Genomic DNA, 23,769 nt, shown 5'->3' with positions numbered 1-23,769 from the left:
CCACTGATGAATTGTCTGCTCTGTGGATGGTGTTAGGTTATATTTGGGCGGACCAGCAACTGTCAACTCATTTCACTCAACACTGAAATTGTTTCTTCAACAGGCTGGCAAAATCCAAACTACATATACTGTCTGAAGAATTCAGACTATTACTCTTAGTTCAGAGCTAAAGAAAAAGTGAACAAATCTTATTTCACACCAGAAGTGAAAAATGGGACTCAAGAAAAGGTACCATGCACACAAGAAAAGGTACCATGCACATAGGAGACACCAACAATCCTTTGAAACTAGTAAACATCTCAAATGAAATTGGTTTAGTACAATATTTATGAAAGTACCTAATTTCTGGCAGGAAACGAGAAAGCTCTATTCTACCTACAAGTATGAAGATCTGTATTTCCAACATGAAGTAGGGCAAGACCAACAATTCAATAGCAAATTCTTTATCGTAATTCCGTCACAGCTGTGACTAGTTTGTAACTAACAAGTTCATTTTCGAGCCAGGCCTAGTTCGAAAATGAACCTGGTAGTTTGAAACTATTCATCAGCTTAATAAATCATAACTGTGACAGAATTGTAATAAGTATAAAGACTTATTTCAAGCTAGACTTTAATCAAAGAATGGAGCTGTACTTCCTGCACCAAACCCTCAGCTAAATAAAAAAAAAGGTTATGATCTCAAAATGTTATTCCAATATCAACCTGCACATGAACATTATAGAAGATTCTGGAAGTAAGCTGCACCAATCCACCATCTCACAGAAGGAAAAAGAATGTTCGTTGAGTCACTCATCACCCTTCAGTAAAAACCTATCCAAACCTATCCCTGAGTAATGCAACATGTTCGAAAATTAACAGAGTCAACATTACATACAAAAATATTTTCTGACAATCCTTTCTAAACTGCCCTCTACTCCTGCATTACCACACCTATTGCATAAAAAACTCTGATCAAATCCTTGTAATAAAATCTTAATGATACATGAGAGTAAAACCATCTTATTAGGTATTAGCTGCTTGAGTGAAGTGCTTAAAAATGTACATGCACATTTGAGACAACACTGCAATAAAACCAAAAAATTCATGGTGCATCATGCCTGCAAACACTATGTTACACAATTCTCAAATTTTATAGCACATCACAATTTTCTCCTCTTGTTAGAAATTACATGTTGCAGATATTCATTTCCACAAAATCTCTGTATATATGATTCGTTATATTTAACGACGATTTCGTTGTATGGTACAAACCATCACTTATAAAGAGCCACCTTAATACCAACCTTTTACAGATTTGTGTATCTTAACCTCCACTCGTAGTATACATCACTGGTCACTGGGTAATCCTTTCTCAGAAACTGAAGCAGTTTTATACTATGTTCTTTGATTAAATACCTGGAGATCACCGGAGATTGAACAATTTCTGAAATCCCAACATTTTATATATGTCAAACAAACAAGAATGAGGTAAAAGAGCTATCAGAGGTACATCTGGATCACTTTAGTGAACACATTCTGCTCTATAACAACAGACTCGCAGCAAACCACGGAAATTGGTCAATTTTATTTATTATTTTCTTTTACGTATGAAGCTCCTCATGTGACCGGATATTTTGTAGTTCTACATGTATTTTTTCTCTAAATACAGTGATAATCATCTTGTTAAAAGCTGCATTTCTTTAAATACATCATTATCAGGACAAATACAGATGGATGGGATCTATACCACCAACAGCTTTCTGCACATGATGGAAGGATTAAAACACACATTCAATTCAACCCTTTTTTGAATACAGAAACATTCTTATTTTCTACACTTTCATTTACACATTTTGTACTTGTAAACATTTGCATCATGACAGGAAAAAGTAAGTCAAAGAAAACATCACATGCACATATACTCATCAAGTGACAAATGTTTAATTTTCTCTTTTATATAAAATGTTAACAAGTTACACTAAACAGAAATTGGAAAGAGTAATGTCAACAATTTTATAAGGATGAACATCACTTCAGAAGATGTCTGTTAAGAGTTACAATTCATTGCTAGTACGTACCAGCTTCTTGTCGAATTCCCATCTACAAACAGCACATCTTTAGCAGTTTATCAGCTTTGGAACAAGATTTACTCAAACAATAAAAATATTGACAATATGCAGGCTTATACTGGCAGTATAAACCAAAGTGCACTTACATATAAATTCAACAGAAAGTGATACTTCGTAAGAAATAATTTATGAAATGTTAAATGAAGAAGCTGGCACATGTGTGCTTATACTACACTATTATCTATTTTACCTTCTAACTATCTGTTGACAATATTATTCGATCCATTTGTCATTGAAGATAGGTCACTAAAATGGAATACTGTGGCTAAAGATTCTCTTGACAGCCACATATGTGAACAGCCATACAATGCAGGAGGGCTCTCCAGATTCTGTGCCATGGTCACCTTTCATCCGCAGGAGACTGCTGAAGTGCCTCTTGAAGATCTTGGCATACCCCAAAATAAAAGCAGAAAGTCCCCCCCTCCCACAAATCCCTCCTCAACGAATCACACAAAGCAAATACACATTAAGCAAGTGTGATAAGTAAGGTACTCTATCAATGGGTATCTGAGTAACAAATGTCAAAATCAACACACTTTCAGTACAAAAATTATAATCAACTCAAACATGTCGCAGGAGCTAGGGAATAATTTCAATCTTACACTATGCACAAACATAAAATGCTGAGAACTATCAGACAAAAATGGCATAATTTTTCACAGTTACATCAATGCTTATGCTAAAATATAGGGAACCGGACTTAAAATTCGATAGCCATCAAACTGATCTTGCCGTCTGAGAAACAGGACACAAGGCGAAATGGAAACTCAGAAACCCTTGCACAATACCAAACACTTAAAAAATTCACGAATCCAAAGTTTTTGCCAATTTTCTCGGATTATTTTTCTATGAACCACATCGAAGAATAATCTGAAAGGAAACGTAAAACACACAACATATATATCCAATATTCACAAGAAGTTCAGGTACCTGGAAAGAAAATTCGATTATGCTTATTTAACAACTCTTCCACTAGACACTATCCTTTGGTGACAATGTTTGACACCAAAGAAATTACTTCCAACTTCAACTTCAGTGATTACACCAAAATTTACTGGCAGACAATTATGAACATTATTTATCAATATTGCCACTGGGCAAGAATTAAGAACTGATAAATATCTGCTGCCGTGACTACATATGGCAATATATCTGAACTAAGACATGAATTCCTTATGATTAAAGCCAAACAAAAAATGGAACACACATCAAAAGACATGAAATGCAAACATTTACTTACAGTCCCAATCCATTACTGGCTCTCAGGTGCACCAGGCTGTGCACCATAACCTCCATAGTTAGGGTAAGTATATGGAGGTTGTCCTGGACCAGGTTGCTGAGCAGGTTGTGGTGCAACTGCAAAATATCTTAAGTAAATATCACAGGAATATCTTCAACAAAAATAATTGCAACAGTGTAGATAAATGGAGGGAAAATGTAACTTAAAATTGCAAATGTGAAATTTCCTTAGGTTCAATCTTAATCCACATGGATGTTGAAAGCCTTTATAAGATTCAGGAGTTAGGTATATGTGTACCCATACACACAAATTCATAAAAGCACAAATTTTACATACATGGCCACTACCACTTCCTTGCACTACAGCCTGACTCAGGCCTTAGCGTTTAGATAAAACGAGTGGGCAGTTGCAAGTTTTGCTTTTGTGAATATTTGAGTTTTTCACATCTGATGAAGGGCTTAGCCCAAAACCTGGATATATGCTACATCCTTTTTACCTGTGTCTAGTAATCAATATTTAATCTGAAGGTACATTCACACAAGCCACAGAAATTTTGTAATACCAACAGTGGACTGATAACTTAAGGAATGAGTTCTGCACAAAATTGGAGAGGAAAGGAATATGTGGAAAACACTAACAAGTAGAAGGGACAAGACGCAAGGACATGAGGAAATGACTTCAGAGAAAGAAGAGGTTGGAATATATACAGCAAATAATTGAGGATGTAGATTTCAAATGCTACTCCGAGACACATCAAACTAGGCAGAAGACTTATGATCCCTCCCAAATAATAATAATAATTTACAGACAGTATATCACGACATGTTTGGCAGCATTGCAGCCACATAATTTGCAGCCCCATGTATGGCACCATTACCAGCCACCGTTGCCCAACACTGTTTGCAGCAATGAAATTTCCGGGTCAGAAGTGTTTACACAAGGCCACACTATTGCCATAAGATGGACAAACCCACACTAGTGGATGCGGGTGCGGTACAACCACTGTTGCATTACAATAGGAATAACATTAGAAAGAACAAGAGATTGGGATTTATGGATGTATTCTTTATTAACCAACAGCATGTTTTAGAAATTATAACTTGTCAACTAATGCTAGATATGCACTTTTCCTACTATTTTACCAGTATCTCAAAACATGTTTACAAATATCTTAGACGCAACTGATTAAAGAACCACTAAAACCAATACAAATATGAGAGAGGATATAGCAGTTACAACTCTAATGGGGATCAGCTTTCACTTTTTAAATAGTGGTGATTTGTAGGGAAATTTAATGTACCTCTTTAAAGTGCTTTATACATTAATAAGCCTCTTTGAACCGGAAGTATGTAATGTTTTGGTAAGACTGAAGACTCATTGTATCACCATATACTGAAAATGAACACCATATACCACTCGACAATTGTCTCCTTGCAATTTGTAAATTAAATAATATCCTAATAAATCCAACGAAGTCCCTATATTTTCTGCAACAGTTTATACTTAGTTCACATTAATACCTACAAAAGGTGCTATCATAGCTCTTGTTTATGAATACTAAGTTTCCTTTCATTCATTGATTCATTTATTCAGACAGCCCAATAACACTTCCTTCACAAACTGACAACATTATACAGGGTAACAGTGTTAAAGGCGACAAGATCTACATGGACCAAATGCTTCTACCAATTCAGAACAGGGCTCAAGAAACATTTTGTCAATTACACATCCCCTCCCCCACCTGTGAATGCTGTTTTATTACATGGAGTGGGTGGAAAATTTTGTAATAGTTAGTAACATTGTGAACATGGGAAAGTTGAATGGGCCGATAAAAGGAATGGTAACAGCTACATAAACTGTTACCACAGTTACTCCATAATTACAATACCCTAAGAATGTATCCCATACAGAATCTGCAAGTTTAATGGAGAAAACACTTTACCACGCACCATGTGATGACTAAGACAATGTAAAACTACAGCAACCGCTAAAAACTTCTTTAAGGTAAGTGGACTGCAGGGGAAAAATGGAAATAATACCAACAAATAAAATGAAAAAGTAAAACCTAGGGAATGGCAAAACCTGTAACACAAAATGAATAAAGTTCAGTTACTACTGCAACAACAATAGTATTATCACTTAACCTAACGACACGTTTGACAAATCTGCCTGCATATTTATGACTACAGTCCTATCCCACAATCACACTACTTTAACAACACAGTAAAAATTGTATATCTATGCACAAGCAAACAAATCCAATATTTCTTTCTCTTCAACACTTTGTGAACACACGATCATACCTGCACGGCTTGTGAAAGTACGCACAGGAATTTCAAAACTCCAAGTGCATTTAATCTACAGTCAAAACAAAAAGCTAATCCACATGTATTTTCTTGTGTGGTGATGAGAGTGCATGTAATACTGTCATCCAAATGTTACCCAACTTTTGTACACACTGTCACCTTCTGTGGGGGAAAACACTTCAATGTGAGCAAATTGTAATGCCCTCCAATAAAGTTGGTACCATTCATTTCAAAAACAAAACAAATGATACATGTTGTTGTTGTTGCTGCTGCTGTTGTGCTCTTCAGTCCTGAGACTGGTTTGATGCAACTCTCCATGCTACTCTATCCTGTGCAAGCTTCTTCATCTTCCAGTACTTATTGCAACCTACATTCTTCTGAATCTGCTTAGTGTATTCATCTCTTGCTCTCCCTCTACGGTTTTTGCCATTCAGGCTGCCCTCCAATGATAAATTTGTGATCCCTTGATGAATCAGAACACGTCCTACCAACCGGTCCTTTCTTCTAGCCAAGTTGTGAAACAAACTCTTCTTTTCCCAATTCTATTCAATACCTCCTCATTAGTTATGTGCTCTAGCCATCTAATCTTCAACATTCTATTGTAGCATCAGATTTCGAAAGCCATGTTTCACTTCCATACATGGCCACACTCCATACAAGTACTTTCAGAAACGACTTCCTGACACTTAAATCTATACTCTATGTTAACAAATTTCTCTTTTTCAGAAACGCTTTCCTTGCAATTGCCAGTCTACATTTTATATCCTCTCTACTTCGACCATCATCAGTTATTTTGCTCCCCAAATAGCAAAACTCCTTTACTACTTTAAGTGCCTCATTTCCTAATCTAATTCCCTCAGCATTACCCCACTTAATTCGACTACATTCCATTATCCTCGTTTTGCTTTTGTTGATGTTCATCTTATATCCTCCTTTCAAGACACTGTCCATTGCATTCAACCGCTCTTCCAAGTCCTTTGCTGTCTCTGACAGAATTACCATGTCATCGGCCAACCTTAAAGTTTTTATTTCTTCCCCATGGACTTTAATACCTACTCCAAATTTTTCTTTTGCTTCCTTTACTGCTTGCTCAATATACAGATTGAATAACATCAGGGAGAGGCTACAACCATGTCTCACTCCCTTCCCAACCACTGCTTCCCGTTCATACCCCTCGACTCATAACTGCCATCTGCTTTCTGTACAAATTGTAAATAGCCTTTCGTTCCCTGTATTTTACCCCTGCCACCTTCAGAATTTGGAAGAGAGTATTCCAGTCAACATTGTCAAAAGCTGTCTCCAAGTCTACAAATGCTAGAAACATAGGTTTGCCTTTCCTTAATATAGCTTCTAAGAAATCGTAGGGTCAGTATTGCCTCACATGTTCCAACATTTCTACGGAATCCAAACTGATCTTCCCAGAGGTCGACTTCCACCAGTTTTTCCATTCGTCTGTAAAGACTTTGCGTTAGTGTTTTGCAGCTGTGACTTATTAAACTGATAGTTCGGTAATTTTCACATCTGTCAAAACCTGCTTTCTTAGGGATTTGAATTATTATATTCTTGAAGTCTGAGGGTATTTCGCCTGTCTCATACATCTTGCTCACCAGACGGTAAAGTTTTGTCAGGACTGGCTCCCCCAAGGCCGTCAGTAGTTCTAATGGAATGTTGTCTACTCTCGGGGCCTTGTTTCGACTCAGGTCTTTTCAGTGCTCTGTCAAACTCTTCACGCATTATCGTATCTCCCATTTCATCTTCATCTACATCCCCGTCCATTTCCATAATATTGTCCTCAAGAATGTCGCCCTTGTATAGACCATCTATATACTCCTTCCACCTTTCTGCTTTCCCTTCTTTGCTTAGAACTGTGTTTCCATTTGAGCTCTTGATATTCATGCAAGTGGTTCTCTTTTCTCCAAAGGTCTCTCTAATTTTCCTGTAGGCAGTATCTATCTTACCCCTAGCGAGATAAGCCTCTACATCCTCACATTTGTCCTCTAGCCATCCCTGCTTATCCATTTTACACTTCCTGTCGATCTCATTTTTGAGACGTTTGTATTCCTTTTTGCCTCCTTTTACTTCGTTTTTATATTTTCTCCTTGCATCAATTAACCCTTTTAGTGCCAGACGTTTTCTCAAAAGATCATGTTAAAAGTGCCATGCGATTTTACAGTAAAATGCAGACCTCTGCCATACTTGCAATAAAATCTTAACTAATGCATAAAGGAATGAATTTTTTTTTTAATTTTTAGGGAATGCTGCTGCCTACAGTAATATGTGCAATACACATTGTCAAAGAACATATTTTCAGAGAAAAAAAATTATTTTCATGATGGGGTTTATCGAAAAAAAATTAAGACTTTGATTTCAGTTTACTCTGAGACCCATCAAATGGTGATATACTCAAAAATTTCAGGTATATATAGCATCTCTGTAGTTTCCTTAACAAAAACACCATGAAGGAATACAAAAATTTTTTATTTCACTAAGGAAAAAATCAGAAAGAACATAACATTACAAAAAAAAAATTGTTTTGCTCTGAACGTGTTCTCAGTTCTTCAGTCATAAATCACTGACAAATGTGAGGTTGCAGTTATGACAACTACTTGCACACATGCTGACCAACACATGAAGGATGCAGTCCTTTCTCGCAACAAACACACACTGTTCGTGAACGCCGCTTCTTATCCTTCGTAGGACAAACACTACAGTAGCGTTCCTTTCTCCCTGGAAGAGTCTTTACACGAAATACTGTTGGAGCAGGTACATTTATATCTATTGCACTTGTGGTTGCAGTCCTTGCCTGAAACCACTGTTTAGAAAGTTTGCAAATGATTATGCTGTTAAACTTCAGCCGTGTCAGTGGTTTGTCACTGGGGTTTAGGCTTTCCTTATACAAAACATATGCTTTCAGCAACATCCTGGCAATTATGCTGAACACTACCTTCTTCCACATCTTGACAGTCCTCCTCTCATCTAAATAGCAGTATGCCATCATATCAGATGAGTCAATGCCACCCATATACTTCTTATAATCAAAAATAACATCCGGTTTCTTGACCGACTGTCTATTGCGAATTGTCTTTTCTGATGATGTAGCAGAGGATGGTGTACTCACAAAGAGGACTGGATTTCTCTGATTTCTTTTGTCTGAAGCCGCAGAGAAGTATAAAAGATTTCTTGAAAAACATTAGCTGACCTACAGCATAATTTGACAGAAGACCACATGGCAGGAATTTTCTGTTTCTTCTAATTGTTCCTGTTAGATAAGTGCCAACTGAATACAGCTTTTCTGCTAGAGGAATAGATGTAAAAAAGTTATCGCAAAACACATGGTAACCTTTTTGCATGTAGCTCCCAAGAGCTAGTAGTTTCATGACAACTACATATCCCAGGCCATTCTCTTTTATTTCGTTTTTGTCATCATCACTTTTTGCACCACGGTATGCATAAAACCCCAGGCTGTAATTTACGACTGAATCACACAGCATCCAAAATTTGACTCCCCATCTATGATGATGTTTATTGGGAAGGTACTGGATTAGCTGTGAGTGCACCTTTGTCCCAACAAGACTTTCATTGACACTCAGTTGCTGGTGTGGAGTGTAGTAGCGACGGAAAGCATTGTTGGAATATCCACCAACACTTGAAACTTGGCTGTTGGATCATATAATGGGTGACCAGAAGGGTGAAGTTTCGAGTTGTCTACAAAATGGAAAAACCGCAGCAACAACTGAAACCTGTTGCGTGAAAACATTTGTGAAAACCACGGTGTCAACAGGTTTGCATCAGTTGACCAATAACTAAAAATCGTCGGTTTTTTTATCAGTCCCATATTCAAAATTACTGCTATAAAAGCCCTCATTTCTGCTACAGTTGTTGGTTGCCACTGTTTGATTCTCGAATTTGGCGATAAATGCGTAGACTGAATCACCTGGCGAGCGTATCTGTTAGTCTCTGTCACCATAATCGTAAAAAGCTGCAGTGAGAAGAACAAATTGAAAAAATCAATTGGTGTGGCGTTTGCTGGTATATGTTTAGGGCCTGGTACTTCTGCATACACAAAGCTTGGAGGAGGTGGATTATCTGATGCCTCATCCATTACTTCAACAAAAGTATTTGCACTGCAATTTAGTTGCGTTTGGTCGTCGTCGTTGTCGTCGTCATTTGCTGACGCACAATCGTCACTTGAAGAAGAAAACGACGAGTCCTCTTCTCCACCTGACATCTCATAATCCGATTCACTTTCTGCAAATCCTGCAAATTCATCTTCACTTCCACTACTTATCAAATTATTGTCTAAATCACTTGTATCGAACCGCAACTTCTTACTTGACGACGCCATGCTGCCGCGAAATAGTCTGTAAATAAACACCAACAGAGAAGTTTATTTTACTCGAAATATCGCACTGACAATCGAAAAGAAGATCGATATGCTGTGCCTTCGACCTTCCTTCTGCGTCTTGGTTAGGAAATACTAACAACTTTGCCTTCAAGCGCGGAAAAAATGAGTGAGAAGGGCATCACGATCAGATCGTTACTGGCATTTTTCGCCGAAAATCTGGATCACGATCAGATCGTATTTGGCACTAAAAGGGTTAAATTCAATATTACTTCTGGTACCAAATGATTTCTACTAGCCCTTGTCTTTTTACCCACTTGATCCTCTGCTGCCTTCACTACTTCATCCCTCAGAGCTACCCATTCTTCTTTACTGTATTTCTTTCCCCCATTCCTGTCAATTGTTCCCTTATGCCCTCCCTGAAACACTGTACAACCTTTGGTTTAGTCAATTTATCCAGATCCCCCCACCTTAAAATTCCCACCTTTTTGCCGTTTCTTCAGTTTTAATCTACAGTTCATAACCAATAGATTGTGGTCAGAATCCACATTTGTCCCTGGAAACGATACACAATCGACAGTAGTATAGCCTTGTTTCTTCCTGATACTTGTAGCATGGGACAGTCATTCCAGTTTTTCTACATGTGTGGAGAAAGTATATAGTAACGTTTGATTATAGAGAAGCTTAAGTACCACTTCGTCTGACTACTGAGGATATCAAGACTACCTGACAAGCAAAATCAGCTTTTTTCAAAGACCTGAAACTGATGATTTGAAAGGAAGGAGCTAAGACTCATGAGCAACATCACACTTTTTCAGTTAAGAAATGAGACATCCTCCATATTTTAATAAGCTTTCACACAGTATACATTAGTGTAACAAGTACACCAAAGGCCCAATCAAGCTAATCTGCAGATACAAACAGCAAAAATCAAACAAAGGGGGGCTCTCACAGTTTGAGCAGATTTTTAAAGTAATATTTCATTAGTTTTAGGTATTTATGTTCAGCTTCTCTACCAGAGGGAAAACTGCTGACCTTTTCATACAATCAATTTTATAATTTAGCTGAAGTTTTACTATGAATTCATACTTATTACACCATAAATACAAATAATTTAATGAGATTCTATAGGACAAATATCCTGATCTTATGAATTGTGAAGGCTGACTGCCATCATGAAGTCTGTAAGTTATCTATCTATAACGGCAGAATCTCATCGTTATCTGAATACTGAGTGGAGGGAGGTATACAAGGACACCTACCTGGCGCTCCTCCATAGTATCCAGCAGCCTGATACGCATATGGTTGGCCGTATGGTGGCTGTGGTTGGGCAGGCTGGGTCGGCTGTGGTGCTGCACCAGGTTGCTGTGGAGCCTGTGGCTGAGGTTGACCTGGCTGTGGTCCTCCAGGACCAGCTTGCCCAACCTAAAGAGAATACAGAAAACAATTAGCACATCCAGGCATTTTTAATGTAAAAATGGAAATTCTATGTTGGAATATCACCAATATTATATATTAGGAAAGGAACAGATTGCTACTCACCAAAAAGATGACGTGTTGAGTTGCAGAGAGGCATGTTGAAAAGGCTGTTACATAGATGCTCTCTGCCAAAGTCTTCCTTCAGAAAATAAAAGGACACTCTGGTCAAAAGTTTATACATAACAGTCTCTTCATCATGCCTGTCCGTGTAGCTATCTGCCCTTTTCATAATACTGTTTGGCTGAATTTATGTTCTTATACCGATTCCCACAAAAAGACTAATCATCTTATATGAAACATTTAAACTAAACACAGGACCTGTTCAAATATCATATGCAAATGTTTACAATTTACTTCACACAAGATGGCTGCAAGTATGAGACATTTAGCTTTCAAATTGATGACTATAAGCAGAAGTTTTAGTTTCGACATTTCATGTGATGACAAATTTCATTGAACACAAAATTAGACTTCAGGAAAATTAGAAGCTGCTCTCAGGACATCGGGTGGTGGTGGTGGTGGTGGTGGTGGCGGCGAAGGAGAGCTCTTGATAGGCATGTCAGAGAACACTGCTTTAAATAAGCTGTAACACTGAAATATTAGAAGATACTGTACTTAATATTTTCACCAAAATGTTCCTAGACAGTTGGAGCATAAGGAAAGTAATTTTGGAACTACTTTTTGGTGACCTTAACCCTCAAATGGTATTGTGCAGGTCAGATCCAGCCCAGCAGTTCAATTTCCCCCTACACTGTTCTAGCCTCTCAGTGCAGGAAGTGAGTCGACCAATGGCCCTACTAGCCAGTTGTGCTCTGCTTATTGGACTGACTGCAGTTATCATGTAAGTAATCTTGGCTCGCTATGTGTATTCCGGGTCGCATATGGCCCGACCTTACCTGTAAAGTTACTAATTTTACTGTGCATCTTTTTCACAGTCGTTATACGAACATGGCTTGGAAACAACGATTATACGCACCTGAGGCAGTTCTGAGTATTGTTACGCCCCGCCAGGAGGATCCTTCAGACCAAGAGGTACATATGACAAACAGGTTATAGGTGTTGCCTGTGGCTGATGTTGCCCCTGAGCCAGATGTAGCTGGTTGGTTGGTTGTTTGCTTGGTTTACAAGAGGGGGAAGGGACCAAACTGTGAGGTCATCAGTTCCTTGTTCCCAGTAAAATAATTACACAACGGAAAAAAGAAAAGAAAGGAGATTTATAGCACAACAACAGGGATAAGGAAGAACCAGAAGAACAACAGGACAACCAACACCATTACGGACAAAACAGGAAAAAAACCACAGAGAAGCAAGAAACAGGTAGAAGGGGTAAAAAAAGAGAGCACATGACCATGGCTTGCCAACCACAAGAATAAAAAGGATAAGCCAGCCACTCTGCAACACATTAAAACATCCACCTTAAGAGCATTAGAGGACAAAGGACATGCGCTAGAACTTATATAGAACGATAAAACCCACCGTCACAAATAAAAGGTAAAACTAAATTAGTCGATGAGGTGGTGTCAGCTAAAACCTGGTAACTGAAGAGCCCATCGCAGGGCAACCAAAGGAGGACAGCTCACCAAGATATCGGCCAGTCAGCGGAGCTGGCAGAGAACCACAGGGGTCCCTATGAGAGGTCCGCATGCAGGACTGCCACACGTTCATAGTCTCCTAAATGGCACACTGTTTGTTGTGCATGGCTGAGGTTATGCCATTTCATCACCCAAAGCCGCAAAACCTTGCAGCGTAGTACCGAATGCAGGTCAGTTGCAGAGAAGCCGATCTCTAAGTGTTTTCCACATAGCCTGTCGGCAAGTTTGTTGCCCGGCGGCAAGTTTGTTGCCCGGGATTCCGACTTGACCTGGGGTCCATACAAGCACCACTGAACTACTGGACCATTCCAGGGCATAGATGGACTCCTGGATGGTCGCTACCAAAGGATGACGAGGGTAGCACTGGTCGATAGCTTGCAGGCTGCTCAAGGAGTCAGTACACAGAAGAAACGACTTCCCAGGGCACGAACAGATGTGCTCAAGAGCATGAGATATAGCCACTAGCTCTGCCATGGAAACACTGCAGCCATCGGGCAATGAATACTGTTCAATATGTTCTCCATGGACATACGTGAAGCCGACGTATCAGTCATCGAGACGTTGGTGTAAACCAACAGCAGAGCCACGGGGGTAACTGAGTTCTTAGGGCCATGTGGATGGTCCAGGCGAAGCTGCGGCCTAGGCGTACACCACGGAGATGTACGTGAATCGACCTCAAATGTAGGTGGTAAAGGCAAGGACTCCAGTTTTGAAAGAAGGGATTAGACATGAAGTGTAACTGGAAGCCCTAACCTGGGCCGCCGAAGTGGGAGATGAACTGCCATGGGTGGGAGAAGCAGACGGTGATTTGAATGTGCAGGAGAACTACAAACGTGCGCAATGTAACTGGCCAGCAGTTGTACACGCATAACCTGCAATGGAGGGAGCCCGTCTTCCATAATGACTGTCACCGGACTCATCCCAAAAGCTCCTGTCACTAGGCGAATGCCACAGGGGTGCACTGGGTCGAATAAACGCAACTCTGAGAGCACCGCTAAACCTTAAACCGGACACCTACAGTCAAGGCGGGATTGAACAAGAACACCGTAGAGCTGTGACAGCGTGGAGTTATCTGCACCCCAGTTGGTGTCGCTCAGGCACTGGAGGGCATTGAGGTGCTGCCAGCAATTCAACTTAAGCTGACGAAGGTACAAAAAAAGCCAAGTAATCAAGGGTCAAAAACCAGTCCTAAGAATCGATATGTCTCCACTGTGAGTGGATCGTCATTAAGGTAAAGCCCTGGTCCTGGATGAACGGTATGACACCGAAAAAAGTGCACAGACCATTAATGGCCACTAAAAATAGAGAGAGACTTAATACAGAGCCCTGCAGGACCCCATTCTCCTGGATATGGGGAAGGGGGGGGGGGCTATAGGAGGCACCAACATGGACAAGGGGAGTACAAACAGACAGGAAATTTTGGATAAAAATTAAGAGCGGGCCTCGGAGACCCCATTCATATAATGTGGTAAGGGTATGATGTCACCAGGGGTGTGTCATACGTTTTTCGTTTTCGTACATAAAAAAAGAAAAAGACAGCAACCAGTTGTTCGCATCTGGAAAAGGCTGTTCGGATGGCAAACTTAAGGACACAGGATTATCAGTGAGAGCGACCCTGGCAAAAGCTGCCCTGCCACGGAGCCAGTAGGCCACGTGACTCCAGGACCCAACCCAACCACCGACAAACCATACGTTCCAGCAGCTTACAAAGAACGTTGGTGAGGCTGACGGGCTGATAGCTATCCACATCAAGCGAGTTTTTACCGGGTTTGAGCACAGGAATGATGTTCTTTCCCACCACTGCATGGAAAGATGTCATCGCACCAGATCCGGTTAAAGATGAGGAGATTTTGCTTTTAGTCAGATGAGAGATGTTTCATCATCTGACTGTAGATCCGATCTGGCCCAGGAGCTGTGTTGGGGCAATGTGCAAGGGCACTGAGGAGCTCCTACTCTGTACATGGGGCATTATAGGATGCACTGTGGCGTGTAGTAAACAAGAAGACTTTCCCTTCCAGCTGCCGTTTGAGAGTGTGAAAGAGGGTGAAGGTAACACCATTTATGTTAACACTGAGAACACCTGTTTGGGTCTGGTACCCGAAAACATGTTTGATCTTTGCCCAGACTTGGGAAGGTGATGTATGCCACCCAATGGTCGAGAATTCTCTCTCCCAACACTCCTGCTCCCGTCATTTGATAAGTTGGAAAACGTGGCATGGAGCCATTTAAAGGCTATGAGGTGTGCCAGGGGAGGGTGCCGCTTATGCCGCTGTAAAGCTCACTGACATTCCTTAATTGCTTCAACAACTTGCAGTGATCACCAAAGGACTGCCTTTCGCTGGGGCACCCGAAAGAGTGAGGGATCATGTTTTCTGCCACAGAAACTATTATTGTATTCACCTGCTAAACCATCACATCGATGTTACTGTGTGGAGGAGATTCAACAGTTGCAGCAGAGGTGAAAGTTTCCCAGTGCACCTTGTTTAAACCCTAACTGGTCAGTTGTCCATGGGCCTGACGCCAGGGCAGTGATAGGAAGATGAAGTGGTCACTACCACACAGGTCGCTATGTGCTCTTCAGTGGATAGATGGGATAAGTCCTGGGTTGCAAACTGATAAATCAATGGTCGAGTAGCTACCATGAGCCACACCGAAATGTGTGGCGGCCCCAGTCTTTAAGAGGCAGAGGTCGAACTGAGACAGTGAAGTTTCGACATCTCTGCCTCGGCCAGTAAGCACGGTGCCACCCCACAAGGGATTATGGGTGTTTAAATCTCCCAGAAGTAGGAAAGGTTTAGGGAGTTGAGCAAACAGTGCAGTTAATACATTCAGGGATATTGCTCCATTTGGAGGAAGATACACATTGTTGACAGTTATTTCCTGTGTCATGCTTATTCTGATGGCCACAGCTTCAAGAGGGGTTTGAAGGGGCACTGTTTCACTACAGACTGATTTTAGGACATAAACGCAAACTCCACCTGACACTCCATTATAGTTACTACAGTTCCTGTAGTATCCTTTACAGCCATGGAGGGCAGGGGTCCGCATTGCCGGGAACCAGATTTCCTGGAGGGCAATGCAGAAAGCAGGTGTAAAGCTTAACAGTCGCCATAAGCTCAGCCAGGTGGTGGAAAAACCACCACAATTCCATTGGAAGATGACATCATCGAGAGACTGGGAAGGCATGGAACATTCAATGAGGCAGTTTATGCCTCAGTGTCACCTACTGCCAGTGACTTTTTGCCTGAGCAGTCTATATCCATTGCGTCTGAGGGTCCGGCGAGATCTAGGTCCTCAGCAGACACCAGAATCTCCACCTCATCCGCAGAGCTCGTGGGTAGCAGTGGTGTGGGTACCACAGCAATTCCCTTGGTCTAGGGGACCTTCTTTTAGGATTTCTCTCATTGATCCTTGGGTTTCCCTGGCTGGGAGGACTTCACTGATTCAGTCTCCTCAGGGACTGAGGATGGGGTGAAGCCCTACGAACAGCTGCTTTTGGGCTGTTCATCCACTGGCAGGTGTCATCTTTCCCACTAGTAGAAACCTGGGAAGGGCGTGACCCCAAGGGACCCCTTCCTAGTGAGAGGAGCCGAAGAAGACTTATGCTTCTCTGGCTCAAAAGTGGGTACTGATATCGCCGATGATTGGGGGGGGTGTAGCGCCTGAAGAATGTGATGTGGGAGGAACAGGGAAGGAAGTGCCCCCAACATCAAGTGGGCAGGTGTAGTCTACTGGTTCTGAGAGGCGACAGAAACATGAAGAACTGACGGGGTGACAACTGCTCTCATAGTGGCGGCATAAGACGTGGTCATTGCCACAGGATGTGAGCACTCAACTTTCCTCTTAGCCTCTCAGTGTAGATTAGTCGGTCCAGTGTCATATTCCATGATTTTCCTCTCTTTCTGTAAAATCCTGCAGTCTGGTGAACAAGGTGAATGATGCTCTCCGAAGTTGACACAGACGGGAGGCAGAGCACATGGAGTATTGGGATGTAATGGACGTCCACAATCTCCACATGTGATGCTGGAAGTACAGCGGGAAGACATGGCCGAACTTCCAGCACTTAAAGCACCACATCGGGGTAGGGATATATGGCTTGACGGCACAGCAGTAGACCATCACCTTGACCTTTTCGGGCAATGTGTCACACTCCAAGGCCAAGATGAAGACACCGATGGCAACCTGATTATCCCTCAGACCTCGTTGGACACGGCACATGCAATGAACACCTCACTGCTCTAAATTGGCGCGCAGCTCATCATCAGACTGCAAAAGAAGGCCCCTGTGGAATATAATACCCTGGATGATATTTAAGCTCTTATGGGGCATGATAGTAACAAACATCCCCCAACTTGTCACAACTGAGTAATGCCCGTGACTGTGCAGAGGATGATGTCTTTATAAAGACCGAGCCAGAGCGCATTTTGTACAAGACCTCAACCTCCCCGAATTTTTCCTCCAAATGCTCCACAAAAAACAGACTTCATGGGCATATGTAAGACTCCCCATCAACTCTTGTACATATGAGGTACCGTGTTGAATAGCCTGGCGTTCCTCCCAGGGTGTGGCCAGGGAGGGGAATGATTTGGGGTCATATTTCTTAGCATTGAAGTTAGACTTCGCCCGTTTAGAGACTGCTGGTGGCAGACCACCAGCAAAACACGACGTACTATGCTTCATGGTGTGTTATTCACCCTGATGCCACCCACTCCGACCAGGGGCCCTCACCACGGGCGCCACCCAGCCACAGCAAGGGCCACCTGGAAGGATGGTCATTGCCCAATTGACTCGCTCTTAAGGAAAATTTTCAAAAATGGAGGTCAAACCCTACACCTCGGGCCTATTCTAACCCCCAGGTATGCACGGGGGCCAGATGCAGTCACTTGTCCTTCATCCTACACCAGGGGAATCTCTCAGCCAGCAAGATCCGTGCAATCACAGGGTGTGGTTATTGGTAGCTGGAATTTCCAATGTTAGGTGTGGTATGGGGACCATTAGGGACATGGCTGTCATGCAGAGGAAGAAAACCAATGTGCACTCTCAGTGAACACAAGGTGGTGTCATACCAAACGTGGAACGGGTCCTTCCAGATGCCAACTGAGGGTGGTGACTAACATAGGTAAAAATGTGTGTGATTTTGGATTGGAAGAGATTCTCACTGGTTTCGAGCACCCATCAGAAGCTTGCAGGAGGAAAACACAAGCTCACCATTTACAGCATAGTTGTTCATCATCATCATCGTGTGTTCTGCCAAAAGGCAGGTTCTCACATGGTAGTTCTGCAAGCTGTCCAGTCCTCTGCCATCCTCTTCAGCTTTGCGTAACTTCCTCTTCCCTTTATGTCGTCTATCATCTTGTATCTCCTCCTTCCTCTCAGTGTGTGGTAGACATCGAACAAACACATCCGCCATAATTTCACAAGGAGTCCGCAAAAATCCATTCGCCATGCAGCTCAACATGCCCCTGATGTCCATCTGGCATGTGTTGCATCAACATTTACACATGTAACTATACAAAATTCTACTACTGTAAGCTCTTCATGAAGGTGACAGAAATTATGTGGAGTTCTGTAATTTCATCCCTGGAGAGATGGAGGACGACAGTTTTTCCACTCTTAGTGTGTAGTGATGAGGCAACATTCCATTTAAATGAAAAGGTGAACCATCAATGTGAGAATATGGAATACAGAGCAACTACATGAAGTTTTACAACATGAGAGGGCCTGTCCAAAACAACGTGTTTTGTGCAGTTTCACAGGAAAAGGTGTATGACTGAAGATGGAATGGTCGCACTGGTCCAAATGACAGCCTTACATGGTGGAAGCTGTAACTCCAGACATGCTCCTGTATAGCGGCAACAATCTGAATACAGCGGTGACATATCATGCATCTCAAGGGGGGCATATTTAAGACCTATGAAAAGGTATGGGGGGGGGGAAGGGGAGGGAGAGAGAGAGAGAGAGAGAGAGAGAGAGAGAGAGAGAGAGAGAGAGAGAGAGAGAGATTTCACTGATTATTCTTTTTCGTACACCCTCCCTGTATAATGGGAATCTACTGTTTGAGATCGGCCGGGCAGTACCAATGTTATTACAATTAATTCACAAACCCATTTTCACCCTTAAATCTGGGAAAAAATATGCACACATTTTTCGTGTACATACAGTATTTATTCCATGTACCGGCAGCATTTCATAGAGAATCTGAGCAACTTAGATGTAATGCTCATGTGAACCGCACTGCACCATGACTTTGTAGTACGTTCTCATCTGCAGCACTATTTCCTACACTGATGAACCAGCAACTCATACCACAACAGAAATATGTATACAAGAAGCCCAGAACATGTACTCTCTCCATTCTAACAAAGTGCCACTCTTGTGTAATAGTCTTACTGCAAGATGACATGTGCAACAAGTTCCCTTGTAGTAGTCGAGTTTTGCTAATCACGTAGCAAAGTTGAGTTAGGATGGCCAAATAGGATATCAAATGCAGACTTGCAATATGAAAAAACTTTTCTGAGAAAGAAAAAATTGTGAACAAAAATCTGTTTTTAAGTCTTGGGGAGGTATCTGTATGAAAAGCAGAGATTGAAGTGAAATACGGATGAATACAAGAGTAAAAGCTTTTTAAATGTGGTGTTCCAGAAGAATGCTCGAGTGAGATGGTTTGATCAAATTATTAATGAGAGGTAACGAAAAAAGTGGGGAAAAGAAATTTATGGCATAGCCCAACAAAAAGAAGGGATAGTACTTTGAGACAGATCTGTGTTAAGTCTGCCTAGACTAAAGACTCTTACACTTTCATGGTCTTTTTAAGTGTCAGTTAAATGCTTTTTATTCAGATTTGCCAAAAACAATACACTGATATTAAACATCAACGAAGTGCAGCACTTAATTCCATTCATAATGGTAAACTTGTATTCAACTTCTTTGTGTCATTTTTACCATAGAAGTAACAATACCCGAATGCTGTTACTCTTTTTGAAAGTCAATATTAAGTAAGCATTCAATATTGATGCTAAACTAAAAAATATGTAAATGGAGAGTATTCCTGAAATGGAAAATTGTTAGTACTGGACTACACAATCTGCAAAATTAAATTCCATGAACTTTGGTAATTTTTCAAAATGAATGAAATACAAGCTGGTAGCTAATAGATCATCCTTTTCCACTATAGTAAAATTAGTAACACTACAACTATTGCTTAGGCTACTCGTCTGGTCATATCTTCTTTCCTACTACATATCTGATCATGATGAGTTTGATCTGCTGCCTACGTTTAAGTTTTGTGTATCTTTCTTCTTCACAAAAGCTTGAAGCCTAAGTTCAAGTTAAATTATTGATGTGCCTGCATTTATTACTTTTGACTAATCAATTTCTATTCATGGAGTACCGCTGCAGTGTTTACTACTTGTTACTATTATAAGCTATGCGATATGAAAGTTAAATTTGGAAACTTAATAGAACTAACTTGTTCTATTGGACAACTCTGAACTACTGTTTTGTATTCCAGGTCAAAAATTAGAAAGCTACTGGCATTTAACAAGTGGTATTAACATCTAAATGATTTAAAACTTCAGTTTTTATTTCAGCAAAACTTATGACAATAACAGCTCTTACTAAGTTTCCCTCTACATACTGACCTTCCCAGCTTTCATCTGCGCCTCAATTGCTTCTGCTTCCTTAATCTTGCCAATGGACCGGTAGTATTCTGCCCACTGCGCACTGTAATCTGGCTGACCATTCTGAGTGGTAGCAGCTTGAGGACCAGGGCCAGCAGGCTGCTGTTGAGGACCAGGCTGTGGCCCAGCACCCTGTTGCTGCTGACCAGGGCCAGCCAGCCCCTTGCTCGCCTTCGCTTGCTGTTCTATCATTTCCGCCTCTCTATGCATACCCAGAGAGCGGTAATACTCAGCCCACTGAATGCTGTAGTCAGGTTGGCCAGTAGCTGGATTAACCTGAACTTGTCCAGCCCCACCACCTATAAGGAAAGTTTCATAATTCTAGAATGTTACAAAGAAACTCAAGTACACATACAATAAATTACAATAGCTGTTGTAAAGACACAATCAGCTCTCTCAATGTGTAACCTTCACCTCTGAATATAGTGAGTAATATAATCAAGCTGCTGTAAGAATGTCTGTGGCAGCTGACTGTGTTACTAATTCTGCTATGCATTTTGTTTGTTGTTGCACCAAGTGTCATCCATCGGTAAACCATGCTTGACCTCTAGTTGTAAAGGTGAAAATATGGGACTATCAATACTGCGACTTTTACGAATTCCAGAACTGTCACTGTCACCGGTGCGTCCCCTCCACAGAATGTGCTCCATGTGCACGAAATTTAAGTTCTTCCAGCTGCCTGATTTCTACACTCATTCTGTGAGTAGTGACACAAATGTGTAATGTTGTTGTACTTCGTTACAACCATGTGAATAGCACAAATGGTTTGATTAAACCTTATATTCAGATAATGTCCAAGAAACAGACCCATCCCTTGCAGAATAGCCTTTCACACCACACTACCAATATACCCCCCCTCTCAAAAAGAATTACTCCAAAAGCAAGTTAAGTTTTAAGTTTTCTTCCTTTTGTTTGTGCCTATTGACAACTCGACAGTCCGCTTTTCAGTAATGGCCTATTTCATCCAAAAAGTGTATAATTCCACCAGAACATTCCTACAACAAACACAAGTTTGCATCTTAAAGCCCTTAATTTGATCCAAAGGAAGACAAGATTATTATTCTAATGGATTTTGCTGAAAATTAATAATTTATCCTTTTGGATGCAGTGCAAGGTTTCCACAGGAAAACTGAAAGGTTTCCACAGGAAAAGCAGAAGCATCAATCCGTCCATTTGTCACTTTTTTCCAAAATCAGAAAGTGGGATCAATGAGTCTCACAGTATCACTGACTGTAACACAGCAGAACAACTATTCATGTTTTCATCAAGGAGCTGATCAAATAGATAAGGAACAGCTTGCTTACATTTTCCACATCCATTATTTCAATGGTGTTCCAGCACACACAGTACAAAACTTTGAAAAATTTGTGAGACAATGAAAGAGTTTGGAATTGAAAATATATATTTTTTGCTAAAAGTTACAGAAAGTCATCTCATGATGGGATTGAAGGGACAGCAAAGTAATTAGCATGAAGCATGAAGAGCAAGATTGCAAGGCCCTGTTAGTAGGCCAATTCTTCCACCTATAGATCTGTTTGCTAGTGCACCAGAAGCATTAATGGCATTAAATTTGTTTCCATCAGCAAAAAAGGAACTGAAAATAACAGGAACTATCAGAAAGTTTTTTCCAACTTATGAAAACTCCAGGTCAACAGAAGACATGATGCCTTGTATTTTCTGGCCAAAATAATGAGACTGAAGAAAATATATTAACATCCGACTTTCATCAGCTGCATGAGCAACAGCATCTGGCTGACAGTATTGTTTCCCTTGTGATATTCAACAGCAAATTAAAGAAGCACATAAATAATTCATGTAGCTTCGATTAAATGTAAGCTTAAGATCATAAAAGAAACCTCTTCTAGCTTTGCCCTGCAACACAAAGAAATGAATTATGAGGCTTGAGAGCCTGTGGGAACAAATCCTTATCAGGCTAGGGATTCTGTGGAGAAGAAACCCACCCATGTCTGCTGTTACACAGATCCAGGCCGGTCTCCAAGAGTTGCAGAGATGCTGGTTTTCTCACTTCAAAAGAAACCAGCAACGGTTGCTGTACCATGGATTACACAAACACATTAATACAATTTTCATGGCGCAAAATATGCTATACTGTAGACCAGAATTAAGTTAGCACATCAATAGCATCAGAAAATAAATTTGAAATTCCCATTATACGCAAAAAAATGTAAGGCAGATTGCTATGAACTTCACCAAAATTTACACACAAAACAGTGATGTAAAACTTTAAAGCAAAAAACATAAATTTCAGTTCTGCAACACTTCCACTACCATAATCTCCAGCACCCTAGCAACACATGGTTAACTTTTGAATTTCACAGCTAGTGTTATTCTGTAGTTACCACAGTACAAAAAGTGACTGAAATATGTCATGAGTCACTACAGAAGTCATTTTTTGTACTTTGAGTTGTAACAACTAGCTCACTTTATTCACGAGGAATTTTGGTATTACCTATTTCATAACACGAGCAGGTCCACGGTGCAGCACTTCATACGAATGTAAAGAATGGCTGTCTATGTTACCAAGGTAAATATGTATGAGCAAAAATAGTTTAACTAAATGACAATAAGACAAACTTACAGAACAAGCTAAAGCACCAATCATTGAAGAAACATCACTGTTGCCATGGACTGGAGTTACCCCGCAGTTATGACTCCTCAAAGCATTCTACAATGCAGTTGCATCAGATCCCAGCCAAACACTTATTCAATTACTAATTATCTCTTTACAACAGCCTCATCATGGAACGGTGTTGCTAGCTCATAACTGTTTTGCACGTCTTAAATTTCTCGCCTAGCTCGCTGTTTATTTTATACTACTGTTGCTCACTTGCATGTATGACAACACACTGTGTTACTTGAACCAATAATGAAGGAATGGGTATGGGCTCGCAACTGTGAAACAATAGAACAGTGCCAAGAAATTTTATTTGTGGTTGGTGCACTTTATTCATAGGCACACCCACTCTAGGTTTAAACTGTAGAACATGACAAATGTCATATCA

General features: G+C 40.8%; 1 protein-coding gene across 6 annotated transcripts in view; it reads right to left on the bottom strand.

The window, feature by feature from the left end:
* Window positions 1-1,898: 1,898 nt before the first annotated feature.
* Window positions 1,899-23,769, bottom strand: part of LOC126092373 (far upstream element-binding protein 1) — a 75,545-nt gene continuing 53,674 nt past the window's right edge. For all 6 annotated transcript variants that reach the window (XM_049907924.1, XM_049907925.1, XM_049907926.1 and 3 more), the window contains 4 exons: window positions 20,708-21,045; window positions 11,259-11,421; window positions 3,349-3,464; window positions 1,899-2,978 (listed from right to left, as the gene is read on the bottom strand). In XM_049907924.1, coding sequence (XP_049763881.1) covers window positions 3,361-3,464; window positions 11,259-11,421; window positions 20,708-21,045 — 605 coding nt within the window. In that variant the 3' untranslated portion in view covers window positions 1,899-2,978; window positions 3,349-3,360. The remainder of the gene's footprint in view (window positions 2,979-3,348; window positions 3,465-11,258; window positions 11,422-20,707; window positions 21,046-23,769) is intronic.

Source organism: Schistocerca cancellata, chromosome 7 (genome assembly GCF_023864275.1).
Source record: "Schistocerca cancellata isolate TAMUIC-IGC-003103 chromosome 7, iqSchCanc2.1, whole genome shotgun sequence".
In the NCBI taxonomy this organism is placed as follows: domain Eukaryota; kingdom Metazoa; phylum Arthropoda; class Insecta; order Orthoptera; family Acrididae; genus Schistocerca; species Schistocerca cancellata.
The sequence above is the reverse complement of the archived record's forward strand: the minus strand, read 5'-3'. Positions and strand labels throughout refer to the sequence as shown.